The sequence below is a fragment of the Geotrypetes seraphini genome, chromosome 16 (assembly GCF_902459505.1).
Source record: "Geotrypetes seraphini chromosome 16, aGeoSer1.1, whole genome shotgun sequence".
NCBI classification, from domain to species: domain Eukaryota; kingdom Metazoa; phylum Chordata; class Amphibia; order Gymnophiona; family Dermophiidae; genus Geotrypetes; species Geotrypetes seraphini.
In genome coordinates, this window is record NC_047099.1 from 53,848,600 (window position 1) to 53,862,630 (window position 14,031).

Genomic DNA, 14,031 nt, shown 5'->3' on the forward strand with positions numbered 1-14,031 from the left:
TAAGTACAATGAGGGGCCTCAGGAATGCAGAAGAGGGTAGGGATGGCCTCAAAAAGAGTAAGATGCTGGACCCAGATGTGGTGAGAGGAAGGCTCCAAGACTAGCAGGGACCTTGGGAAAGGACCCCCAGGACCTATCAAGCGCAGAGCAGGGAAGTCAAATGAACTGGAATTGCAACATCCTACTTAGCACCACCATTTGTACCCCAGCCACCCCAGGGAAGAAAATGGATGGAGAAATATTTTTGTGCCTTGGGCCCTGTGTAGCTACACCACTTCTCCATAGGGGAGAGAGCCACTGTCTAGCCCTAGAAATTAATTATGAGAAATGGACCTACTTTTTGGAATCTGTCCAGTACTGACAGAGACAGGATATTCACCTCAGTGGAGCTTTTCCTATTTTCTTGTGATGTGCTGGAGAGGAGCCCTAAGTGAAATGAGATGCTGGGGGGGGGGGGGTTACCTGAGAAATGGAAGTGGTGGGGAGGGTCCCAGGAGCAGTGAGATGCTGTAGATAAGATGAGGTACAGAAAAAGGGGCTTCAAGGCCCGGGCACTGTAAAGTATGTGGGTGGAAGTTTCTCCAAGAGCAGTGAGGTGCTGGGGAGTGTTCTGGGTGCAATGATGTGCTGGTATGATGACCTATTTGTAGTAAGGTGCACAGGATGAGCCTGGGAACACTGATGTGTTGGGGATGAGGTATTGAGAGCATGAGATGCAAAAGAAGTGCTTCAAAAGCAATGAGATACTAGGGAGAGTCCTCAATAGCAATACAGTGCTGAGGATGAAGTCCTGGGTGCAGTGAGGGGGCCACCAAAGCAGTGTTTTATTAGAAATGTAGTCCTAGGTGCAGCACTTAACCAGTTAGTGCCCAAGCCAAAATTAGCTACTTTGGGGGTATTCCAGGAGTAGAGTCAGCACTTAATCAGTTAAGTGTGAGGTTTGGCACATAATTGGTTCAAGTTAACCACATAAAAGGCATCCTATCATTATGCAGTTCTTTATAGCCAGTTAAATACCAAATATTGTAATTAACTGGCTCTGTTTTGGCCAGCTGTGCAGAAATTCAGTGCTGGAGTTTGGATATGGCCTGGTATTGACTTTATGAGTATAATGACAGTGGCGGTCAGCAAAACACTGATTGCTGCGGCTGAATGTTGGGTTCCACAGTGTTACAGTTCTCAAGTGTAGGAGGCGAACTGTGGTTATTATATGGAAGTTATTCCTGTCTAGCCAGAGTTAGAGTCCACGACTGTAGAGCTACAAAGAGTCCAACATGATCATTGCTTTGACTCAACTGATTATATTTGAGGTATGTTGGGGTGGGTGGGCAGGTACTATAAAATAAAGAAGAAAATCCCCAAGTAGCATGAATGAAGGCTGATCATGCCAGATACCAGCTTGATTCTGATTGACCTGAAGAGAACTGCCAATAAACAAATCAGTAGCCAATCACTATATCAGAGAGGGACAGGAGAAAATGCAGGAGAGGGTATACACCAGGGTAGGTGGGAAAGGCCAATAAACTGTAAGCACATCATTTATAATTTACTATCTATGCAGGAAAAACAAACTGAGATAAAGTGAGCAGGGTTTAATAAATTATTTAGAACAAAAGAGAGATCTCTTGTTTTATGTATTTTTTGTGGGGGCAACAAAGGTCAAAGATGTTGGACTAGCAATTAAATTCTTTATTTCCTACTTTAACTGTCCTCAGTCAATCAATCTTTTTATTTATAGACCATCTGTCTATACAGGATACAACAGCATTAAATAAAACAGAGAACAAAGTCCTGACTTTGAATTTTTTTAACCTTTAGGGCTAATTGAAAATGACACATGTCCAGTGCAGCACAGAAAAGTAAATGAAACTAAGAGGAAAAAGACCGGTACAGGTTTCTAAAATACAAGGTAAGAGTTAAAAAAAGATCATGGCAGCCCTCAAGTTTTGCCTTCTAAGGCAGATGCCTAGTCCTCCTAGTGGCAGGGCTAACCCTGTTTTAAAGAGTAGATGAAAAGACAGCTAAAGAGGTAATGCAAGGTGACTTATTTTTCAAATATGTCAATGTAAAGAGGAAATGCATAACTGGGATTGTAAGACTCGGATGAGGGGGATAAGAGAACAGCAGAAATGCTTAAACAAGTACATTTGTTCAGCACTCACCATAGAAGCAAGTAGAGAAAGGCTACAATTATTTCACAGGGACGTCCATGGTGGAAGAAGTAGATGCTACCTTATTTACAGAGTAGACAGTGGAATGGTAAGGGAGGTGCGGGGGGGGGTGCGGTCTTTCTAAGGGTACGGCACTCCTCCTCCTCTCTGCCCCTTCCCCCGCTCTTCACCTTGCCATACGCACATGGCCCTTGCCTTTCCCCATACTTTTTTATTTCCCCAGTGCGAGGTTGCTGCCTGTGTTGGCATCGGCACTCTCTCTGAAATGACTTCTGGGACCCATGCCTAGGAAGTGGCGTCAAAGGGCGAGCGGATACCAACGTGGGCATACTGGTCATGTTGAAGAAGTTAAAAAGGTACAAGGAAAGGGGTGCATGTGGGGTGGGGAAGGCGCACCACCACTCTGGGCGTCACTCACTCTTACTATGCCATTGGCATAGATCATTATGTCATGACTCTACCAATATTTTGCCCAACATAGCATTTACAACTAGAAAGCTTGGGGGCAGGGGCCAAAGATTTTGGTTGGAAGGGCTGAACAAATCAAAGATGTTCCACTGCCCCTGTACAGAAGACAGGGTTTGTGTGAAAATAGTAAAAACCAATCATGAACAAAGCTAGAGACTTAATATGATATATCCTGGGAGAGTAAAAAAAGCTTAGAGGTTCAGGCAGCTCCAGTGATAATTTTGCCGAGTCAATTTTTTGGAGACAGGAGGTTGCTCCAATGGGAGTACATAGACAGGAAACTGGAAAATGTAGATCAGTCAGTCTGATCTCTGTGATGGCTACATTGACAGAGTGACCAGCTAAAGGAAATGATCATGGAATAACTTGTCTATCAGGTTATAGAATTCAAAGTAGCATGGTTTTACCAGACAGAAGTTATAATCAAACAAATACCATATATATTCAAATATAAACCCATCCACATATAAACCAAGATACCATTGTTGCCCCTCTTTATAGGCATAAAGCAAAGGTTTATAGTCCACCATTCCTCCCCTTACCTTCCCTGTAATGTCCTATCACCCTCCTGGTAGTGTCCCTCCTGTGCCACCCCCCTGCTGTCAGTGCCTCTCCTGAACTGGCAGACTGCAGCTGCTGTTTGTGTGTGCGCACCCCCCTGGATTGGTAGCACAACATTCCCTTCCCTCCCACTTCTCTCCCGAACAGACACAAGTTACCTCCCCCCCCCCCAGGCCTTACCATGCTTCCCTGGTGGTCGAGCAGTGTATTGGAGTAGGAGTGATTCTCCTTGGTGAAAATGGCTGCAAGACTTCCAGCGGCAGTAAGGTAAGGAGAGGAATGGTGGAATATAAACCCTTCATTTTCACCATAGCATTGGGAGGAGCGAGTGGGAATTGCTCCTGACCCAAAGTGCTACTAGACCACCAGAGAAGCGAGGTAAGACCTGGGGGGTTACTCATGCCAATTCGGGGGGGGGGAAGAGAGGGAAGAGAACACTACATTCCTGGTCCAAGGGGCAGGGGCAGGTGCACATGCATTGACTGCATCAGAAGTCTGCCAGTTTGGGGGACTGGCAGCGGCAACACTCGTATATAAACCAAGATCCCCATTTTTTTTTGGCCCAAAAATCTTGGTTTAATTCAAGTATATATGGTATGATAAATATCTTTGATAAGTTGGCTAAAAAATTGAATCAGAAGTGGGTGCTGGATGTCACATAGTTAGGTTTTAATAAAGTTTTTGACGCTGTCCTATACAGGAGATTCATTATTAAGCTGAGCAGCAGACAGAGAGGCTGTTTGTATCAGAAAACTATGTGACAATGACAGTTTTTGTAATTACCAGCTACCACGTTTATTGTATTGTATTTGGTTGTTATGCGATGTTTATGAGATTTTGTAAAACGAATACACATATATGTTAATTACAATTGTTATTAAGGTAGATTTAGGGGTAAACACCATCGAGCCTATCTACTTTTTGGGATCCTCTATTGCTACTTGTAAATAATGGTATATTAAACTTAATAAACCATACTAGTGACCTGTATTGGCCCCTACTGGCAACAGATACCAGGCTTTATGGACCTTTCTTTGCTTACCTACAACACCTAAGCAAGAGCCTCCTTGATTAATTATTATCCCCATTTTTTCATGGTTACCTGCAAAAACCTGATATTGGTGTACTTGATAGACCGAGCAAGCAGATCCTCGATGCACCTATTCACCTCTTCCCCAAAGATTGCAATTGACAGTAATGGAGTTGGTTTAATACAGTGATTCCCAAATCTGTTATGGCATTCACTGTCCCCTTGGTATGCAAATCTCTCATGAATATTCATTGCGGATATCTGAAAAACCTGATTGGCTGGGGTTCCTCCTCCCAGGACAGGTTTGGAAACCATTGGCCTAATAAAAGATCTGATATTTATCATGGTTCTTTGAAGGTTAATGCTGAATACCCTTAACTGGACCTCTGAAGAACAATGGAATGATCCCTTAGCATGGGAGGTTGAACTCATGTCCATGCATGATTGGGGATTGTGCTAGCATGGGAAATCCCATGCATGTGTAGTATAGGCCTTTAGACTTTTCTGGATAAGATGTCCTTTCTTTTCTGAACACAGTCACATGATTTGTGACTACGGTGAACTGCTTGTCTTCAGAGAATAAGATATTATTATTACTCCCGAGTGTCAATCAGAACTTGCAATATAGTGAGCTACTGGTCTTAATCTAGATTGTCATGGAAATCAACACCACAAATACTATTAATCACCATGGAGACAATTCACCAAGATCAGAGTACTGCAGGACCCATCTTGCTTGCTTTGCAGAAGAAAAAAAAAACCCGAAGAGATCTCACATGGCCAATGGGCATGTATAACATTCTGCATATACACATTAGAGTTTCTAATGTGCTTCTACTCGGCTATGGCACCTCCATCCTTGGTACCGTTAGATGATATCACCCTACATCAATGGTTTTCAACCCAGTTCCCAGGACACATCTAGCCAGTTAGGTGTTCAGGATACCCACAATAAATATGCATGAGATGCATTTGCATACCCTATCTCCGTTGAATATAAGTTTATCTTATGCATATTTATTGTGGGAATTCTGAAAATCTGACTGGCTAGTTGTGTCCCGAGTACTGGGTTGAGAACCCTTGCCCTACCTGCATGACTTACCTACTTGTCCATAGAGAAAACACTAATCACCATGGAGACAATTCACTCATTTTGCCAAAATGGCAAATTGAATAGAAAAAGGGTGTTTAGGCTACTTGTTTCTAAACTGTGGAATGTATTACCTGCTTCATTCTCCTATATATAAGGCGCACTGATTCTTTTCATGTATAGAGCATCATTCATATGCTCATCAGTCAATTATAGACAAAAGCAGGAAAACTGCTTAGCATGCTCAGATCACCATATCCACAAATCTTATATGTTGATGTAACCTCTAATTATAAATTTGAAGGTGTATATTAAGGGGCTCATAACCAAATCAAAATACGTCTAAAAACCTGCCCACGTCGGCACTTGGACAGTCTAAAAAAGGAGGTCATCCAAGTGCCGATAATCGAAACGGGTTTTTAGATGTATTCAGAGACTTTTTAGGCCTCTGAATCCCGCTGTGCACCCAGAGCTCAAAGGGGCATTTTTGGAGGCGTGGTATGGGAGGAATGTGGGCTGATCTACATGTAGTCGTACTGCAGGGATAATCAAAAGTTTTACCAGGCTGCCTGGATGGAACTTATACAGTCTGACTTAGGCTGGAATCCCTGAAGCTGCCCCACCCACCCCAGAATGTCTGCGGCAGAAGGAGTGCCCAATTCCTCTTGCTGCCACCCCCTCCCACAAGATATCCCCCGGCAAGAGAGATGCCCAGTCCCTCCTGCTGGAACCCCCCCTAAAGGGCATGCTCCCTGACTGCCACCCCCTCCCCCAAGTCCACCTGAACCCCAAAGTACCTTGTGTTAAGTTGGCCGGATGAACAGATGCTTCCTCCAGCTGGCAGGCCTGTTGTCAATGAATGGCGGGCCTGCCCTTTCCCGGTGCATTGTGGGATACACCGGGGAGGGACCTAAGGCCCTGATTGGCCCAGGCACTTAAAGCCCCTCGGCCAACCGGAATCTTAGGCCTCTCTCCCAGTGTATTCTGGGATGCACTGGGAATAGCCTAAGATTCCGATTGGCCAGATCCCTTAGGCCCCTCCCTATGGATCTGGACAATCAGAATCTTAGGCCACTCCCAGCGCATTCCAGAATGCAGTGGGAGAGAGGTCTAGGATTCCGGTTGACCCAGGTACCTGAGGGGCCTTAAGCACCTGGGCTAGTCAGGGCCTTAGGCCCCTCCCCAGTACATCCCACAATGCACCAGGAAGTGGCAGGCCTGCCGGCCGGACAGAGGAAACATCTGACCAGCCAACTTATGCAAGGTACTTTGGGGTCCATGGGATTTGGGGGGGCATGCCCTTTGGGGGGTGTCCGGTAGGAGATACTGGGCATTCCTCCTGCTGATGATCTTTGCAAGGGGGGTGGAGGGGGGGTCCTGCAGAAGGGATTGGGCACTCCTCCTGCTGTGGACATTTGGGAGTTACAGCATGAAGTACTGGCCCCTCTCATGTCTAAAAGGTCTTGTTCTGGGCATTTGGTACTTGGATGAATTTTTGGTTGGGAATGTGGTATAAAGATAGATGTAGTGGCAGTCTGGGCAATTAAACACCTGGACATACAGGTAGACGATTTTTGATAAGAAACCCATTTTGGATGTACTGTAATTTGAAAATGGTTATTTTTCTGCTGCCCACTTTGGACTGGATGACTAGTGCCTTAGGCCAAAAATGGACTTAAACATTTTTTTTATTATGCTCCTCCACACTTCTAAGCTATATCTTCAGAATGTGCTTTCCGTTTGGTTATTGTACCAACAGGAATCTCGCACTGCATTCTACATCAATTCTTGTTGAAATTGATGTGCCGCACTCGTCATTGATCAGCTTTTTTAGTTTAGTATAAAACTTCATCAAAAACTTCTCATTCATTCAATAATTTGATATATTTGGTTATTTCAAACTTGATATCACTTTGCAAAGTTATATAGCACTTATGAGGGGGGTTGTAGAGCAGGCTAGGAGAGGTGATTTGGTTAAGAACTCAAGGTTAATTGTGTGAACCTTGTCGCTGAAGTACTCAGCCATTGTCTGGGGGGAGAGTGATAGAAGGGATGGAGGTGGAAGGACCTTGAGTAAGGAATTCAGTGTGGCAAAGAGGTGGCGACCAGAGGCAACAGAGAAGCCAGTAGATATACACACCATCCAAGCATCCAGTGGCTCAAAAGAGCCTTATAATACCTACATGCTGTGTACAAAATCAAAGAATCACATTCTACAACTGTATTCTACATATGCTTTACCTTTGCCAGAAAAAAAGCCAAGCAAAACTTCAAGGTTCCTGGTGCGGTGGCCTGAAGATGATCGGAGATGTATTATTATTCGGGACATTGCTCATGAATGCAGGAGCAATCCTAAATTTTAAACTAAAAAGGAAGGACACTCTGGGATTTGGAGACAAATCTCAAGAACCAACTACAGGTGACAATATCAGGGAATTCTTACTGAGCCTGAGATATTTTCGAATTTTCATTGCACTCTGGAATATTTTTATGATGTTTTGCATGGTAGTATTATTTGGTTCTTGAATGTCGAGTTTGGCTACCAATGGGATCCGAAAAATGGGCCACTGCTTCCAGAAAATCTATAAACTCTCAAACAATGAGCAGAGCCTCTCATGCTGAAAATGTTATTTCCACAGTCTCCAGTTTTTGAAACAAACATAAAATTGTAGATTGTTATTTCGTATTTTGTAATATTAAAGGGACATGTACAGAAATTAAAAAAAAAAAAACTTCAAGGTACCCTAACTGTTTAGGATACCTCTCACTATCTGGCAATAAAAATTAATTATGCAATAGTTCTGATGCTATCTTCTCCAGGCTTGCCCTTACAAACAATCACTACTGGATGGGAAACATTTGAAAGTTACACAAGTTGGATCTGTATAAAAGGTGCTTTTCACAGATCCCACAGATGTTGGAGTAGATGAAATAAATATTAATGCTCTTTGGCCAGAGGAAGTCACAGAAGCTATCTGTTTAAATGATGATGGAATTCCTCTTATTTTCCAATCAGATCCCCAAGTAAAACCTCTTCTGCTACACAAGGCATGTCTGTTAATATAAGAACATAAGAATAGCTATACTGGGTCAGACCAATGGTCCATCTAGCCCATAGTCCAGTTTCCACAGTAGCCAATCCAGGACACAAGTACCTGGCAAAAACCCAAATAGTATCAACATTCCATGCTACCAATCCCCATATCTGTCTCAATAGCAGACTATGAACTTTTCCTCCAAACCTCCTTTAAAACCAACTACATTAACTGCCATTACCACATCCTCTGGCAACACGTTCAGAGCTTAACTATTCTCTTGAGTGAAAAAAATATTTCCTCCTATTGGTTTTAAAAGTATTTCCCTGGAACTTCATCAAGTGTTCCCTAGTCTTCATAATTTTTTATTTAATGCTAAGAAATGCAAGGTCATGCATTTGGGATGCAGAAACCTGAGGGAATGGTACAGTTTAGGGAGTGAAGAATTTTTGTGCACGAAAGAGGAGCAGGATTTGGGTGTGATAGTATGTGATTATCTTAAGGTGGACAAACAGATTGAAAAGGTGACGATGAAAGCTAAGGTGCATAGGGAGAGATATGGCCAGTAGGAAAAAGGAGGTACTGATGCCCCTGTATAAGAGACTCTGGTGAGACCTCATTTAGAATATTGTGTACAATTATGGAGACCGCACCTTCAAAAAGATATAAACAGGATGGAATCAGTCCAGAGAAAGGCTACTAAAATGGTTGATAATCTTCGTCATAAGATATATGAGGACAGACTTAAAGATCTCATTATGTATATTGGAGGAAAGGGGAGATGTGACAGAGATGTTTAAACACTTATGTGGCATAAATACACACGAGGCAAGTCTCTTTCAGTTGAAAGGAAACTCCAGAGTTAGAGGGCATAGCATGATGTCAAGAGGTGATAGGCTGAGGAGTAATCTAAGGAAATACTTTTTTTTACCGAAAGGGTGATAGATACACGGAATAGTCTCCTGGTAGAGGTAGTAGAGACTGTGTTTGAATTCAAGAAAGCATGGGGCAGGCACATGGGATCCCTTGGGGAGAGGAGGGGATAGTGGATGCTGTGGATGGGTAGACTGGATGGGTCATTTGGCCTTTATCTGCTATTATGTTTCTATGTAAAAAGAATGATTCACTTGTACCCATTCTACACCACTTAGGACTTTGTAAACTTCAGTCATATCTACCCTCAGCCCACTCTTTTCCAAGCTGAAGAGCCCTGACTTCTTTAGTCCTTCCATCCCTTTCTCAACTTAGTCACTCTTTGAACCTCTTCTAACTCTGCTATATATTGTTTGAGATATGGCAACCAGAATTTAATGCAATACTCTAAAGTGAGGTCACACCATGGAGCAATAAACATAAGAACATAAGACTAGCCTTACTGGGTCAGACCAATGATCCATCAAGTTCTCACAGTGGGCAATCCAGGTCACTAGTACCTGGTCAAAACCCAAAGGTTAGCAACATTCACATAAAGGCTAGTAGATCTAGGTATAATCCAAGGAATAGCAATATTCCATGCTACCGATCCAGGGCAAGCAGTGACTTCCCCCATGTCTTCCTCAATAACAGACTATGGACTTTTATAACATTACTAGTCTTATTTACCATTCCTTTTGTAAGAATTCCTAGCATCTTGTTTGCTCTTTTGGCCACTGCCTCATATTGGACGGTAGGTTTCACTTGCTTCCTTTACTTCTCAGATGATGGATGAGAGAATTATGTTTATGTTTATTAAAATATGAAATCCTGCCAAATCTTACAACAGTTCCCAATGATTTTACATAATAAAAAAGTACTGATAAAAGAACGGGAAATAAGAACTCCATTAAATACCTCACATTCATACCTAAAGAAAACATACCAATAACAGCATCCTGATATGTAGGGAGTGTGATAACCTTTCAAAATGAGTGAATTTGATCAATTGGGAAAGAATCAGTTCCAAAAGCTAAATGAAAAAAAAATAATAAGTTTTAAACAATGTCTTAAGAGCTTTAAAATTCACTTTACATAGAAACAGAGAGTATGACGGCAGAAACGGGCTGACGGCCCATCAAATATAATTCAGGAGTTGATTCCAAAGACTATCCCCCTCTACTATTAAACTGCGCTAGCAGTTTTTTAGTGCAGAGAACCGCGCTGAATGGCCCGCGCTGCTCCCAATGCTCATAGGAACTCTACGAGCAACGGGAGCAGCGCAGGCCATTCAGCACGGCTCCCCATGCTAGAAACTGCTAGAGCAATTTAACAGAAGAGGCCCTATGCCAAATTTAAAAAAAGCCTTGTGTCATATAAATTCACATCTAGTTCTACAAACTGCTGGCAAAACAAGTCTGTTATCTTGTAAAGATCTCAAAGTATGTCTTGGAGCATAAGGGATAGTCAAGTTCAAGTAACCAACAGCCTGTTTTACAAAGCCGCACAACAACAGCTCCGAAGCCCTTTAAATCTCTATGGGCTTCAGGGCCGTTACCGCACAGCAGCCGCTAGTGCGGCTTTGTAAAACAGGCTGCAAGTTTTATGGGTTAACATTAATATTTTAAATTGAATTCTAAAATGAATCGGAAACCAATGATAATGCAAAAAAAAGGGGGTGTTACAAAATCAAATTTACTCTTATACCCTAACAACTTAATAGCAGTATTTTGTAATGTTTGAAGCCGCCTGATATTAAATTTTGAAAGACTGGCATAGACAATATTGCAATAGTCAATCTTGACATAAAAAATGCGTGAATCAAAGTATGAAACTATTGTTATAAAAAGATCTAACTGCTCATAGAGATTTCAATGTATAAAAACCTTTTTTAACAATATTTGAGACCTGATCTGAAAATGTAAGATGTGAGTCAACAATTACACCAAGATATTTTAAATTTTTCAAATAATAGAATATGTTTTCCATCAAAACGTAGTACTAGATCTGGCAAATTTAATGGGTAAATTGTATATTATGTATGTGTCGAATTAGGATAAAAACTTGTATTGAAAAACCTTGCACTGTAACTATGTCAAATTGTACCTGTAAACTGTATATTATAAATATTGATATTAGATTCCTAATATGTGTCGAGTTAGGATAAAAAATTGTTTCGAAAAAACTTGTACTGTAATTATGTCAACTTGTATCCTGTTAACTATATATTATATATGTTTACCTGTAACCCATTTTGAGCTCTTTGGGGAAAATAGGATAGAAAACTAACGGCCTCTTTTACAAAGCCGCGCTAGCAGCTGCCATGCAGCAACAGCCCCGAAGCCCTTTAAATCTCTATGGGCTAGCACGGCTTTATAAAAGAGATCGTAAATAAATACTGACATACCTGTAGATGTCCTGTAAGCCAGCATTCATAACTTTTGTTGAAGTTTGTGATCAATTTATTATTAATTAACTATGTTTGAATTTGAGTAAGACAGTCTTGGAGTAAATTTAACAACAAAGAGATAGGGTCAACTCTTGCTAATAAAATATCAAACATAAAATAGATTTTAATGCCACATTATTCTATTGGTAATAACAGTGGTACAAGAAAAATATTAAATAAATTAAGTGACAATGTTAAACTCTGCAAAACAAGGTAAATTAAATTTACCTGAGTGCCCTGAAGTAGTGTTAACTGAAAAAAAGTTATTTTTTCCAAGAAAGATTTGAACTACTGAAACACAATTGAATCAATACCCAAAGTAGATAGTTTAATACACTGTTCTTCAACCGCCAGTCCATGGACTGGTGCCAGTCTGCAGGAAATTTCTGCTGGTCTGCACAGAGCTGGCGAGATTGATGAACTTCAATTTCCTGCCGGTCCACGCAGGGCCAGCGAGATTGATGAGATGTAATTTCCAGCTGGTCCAGACAGGGCCGGCGAGATCATGGGGAGCCTCCGACAGTGGCTTTCTCCCCTCCCAGCAGCAATTCACTAAGGCAGCCTTGGGGCTTTTGCTGAGTTGAGGCCGTCTCTGATGATGCAACTTCCTCTTTCCTCAGAGGCGGCGCGACCCATCAAAGGACCCTTAGTGAATCACTGCGCTGGCAAGTAAGAAGAGCTACTGGGAGGGGAGAAAGCCACTGTTGGAGGCTGGGAATCTGCTGGGCAAGGGAAAAAAAGGGACAGCTGCTACTGGATCTGGAGGGAAGGAGAAGGAGAGATACTGCTGGGAGAGGAGAAGGGAAAGGAGTCTGGGAAGCTGCTGGACAAGGGAAAAAAAGGGACAGCTGCTACTCGACCTGAAGGAGAAGGAGAGATGCTGCTGGGAGGGGAGATGGGAAAGGGAAGGGACGAGAGTTATTGCTGGACAGGAGGAGGGAAGGGAGAAGGAAAAAAGGAAGGAAACAGCTGGCAGGGAGATTAGAGGAGGGGAAGGGGAGAGACAGGCATGCAAAAGTAGAGAGATTGATGATGGAAAGGGGTCAGCAGAGAAATAAGCAGAGAGGGACAACGATGCTAGATCTGGTGTAGGAGAGATAAAAATGAAGAGAGCAGTGAAGCTGGAATGAATCATGTAAAAAGAAGAGAGGGGGCACAGGCTGGATGGAAAGGAGAGAGGGGCATAGAAAGACAGATACTATATGGAAAGGGGAGAGGGCAGACAGTGGATGGAAGGGGCAGATGCTGGATTGAAGAGACAGAGAGGGCAGACGCTGGAAGGAAGAGAGTGAAAAGAAGATGAAAGCAGAAATCAGAGATGACAAAAGGTAGAAAAAAAATTTATTTCTATTTTGTGATTAGAATATATCAGATTTGAAATATATATCCTGCTAGAGCTGGTGTTAGACATAATTGTGGACTGCAAAGCCCGGGCTGTGCTTCTTTAGCTTCCAGCTGGCTTAGGGCTCTCTCTGACCAGGGGGCAGTTGCCCTAGTTGCACTCCCTTAACACTATTCCTGTCATGTGTGTCTGTGGTATTCTGCTAGCATGACATTTCTGTGTAGCATTCTATAATAATTTGGCTTATTCAGTTTTCTTGATAGTAGAGGGGATATATGTGAAGGGGAGGGGAAATAGGGGTTTTGTTGATCCTTGCTCTGTATTATTTGTATTTATAAAATGACGATTGTACAGAATATTGTTTCTTTTTATACTTTAATAAAATACATTCAATATAAAATCATAACTGAGGCTTGTGCGGATGGGATCAGATGATTTGCGGGGACTGAGCTCGCAAAGACAGGGAGGAAAATGGGTTTTTAAATTTCAGTCCTAGTAGTTTGCCGGTCCACAAAATAATTATTTTATTTCCACCAGTCCATAGGTGTAAAAAGGTTGAAGAACACTGGTCTAATAAGTAAAAGTTGATGATAAGATCCATGATACAGCAAAAGCCAAAGAACCACTATCCAATATTTCAGGAGCATCATTTATAAATCTACATACAATTGTTCCTGTACTATGATTTGCTCTAAATCCTGCCTGTTTAGGATGTAGAATATTAGTTTTTTCCACAAAATCAGTTGATCAAGCACAACTTGTTCAGTTATTTTTTTAACAAGACAGATTTGAGATAGGATGACAATTCTCTACCTGAGTGAATTTATCCAACTTTGGAATAGCCAAAATTTATGCATATATGGATCCATGGGAGGATACGCCACCAACAAAGCCCCAGGCAAAAAGGAAATGGAACCTTCATTTTTCCCCAATGAAAGACATGCTATTTGCCTGGATCTCCATCTCATCTTCC

General features: G+C 42.0%; 1 protein-coding gene across 4 annotated transcripts in view; it reads left to right on the forward strand.

The window, feature by feature from the left end:
• Window positions 1–14,031, forward strand: part of LOC117349939 (small integral membrane protein 7-like) — a 132,023-nt gene that overhangs the window by 1,094 nt on the left and 116,898 nt on the right. For 2 of the 4 annotated variants that reach the window (XM_033923716.1, XM_033923717.1), the window contains exons 2-3: window positions 1,819–1,909; window positions 7,571–8,062. In XM_033923716.1, the coding sequence (XP_033779607.1) occupies window positions 7,619–7,846 (228 nt within the window). In that variant the 5' untranslated portion in view covers window positions 1,819–1,909; window positions 7,571–7,618 and the 3' untranslated portion in view covers window positions 7,847–8,062. Of the gene's footprint in view, window positions 1–1,818; window positions 1,910–7,570; window positions 8,063–14,031 lie in introns of those variants that run through there. The other 2 variants (XR_004537211.1, XR_004537212.1) reach the window with 1 other exon arrangement.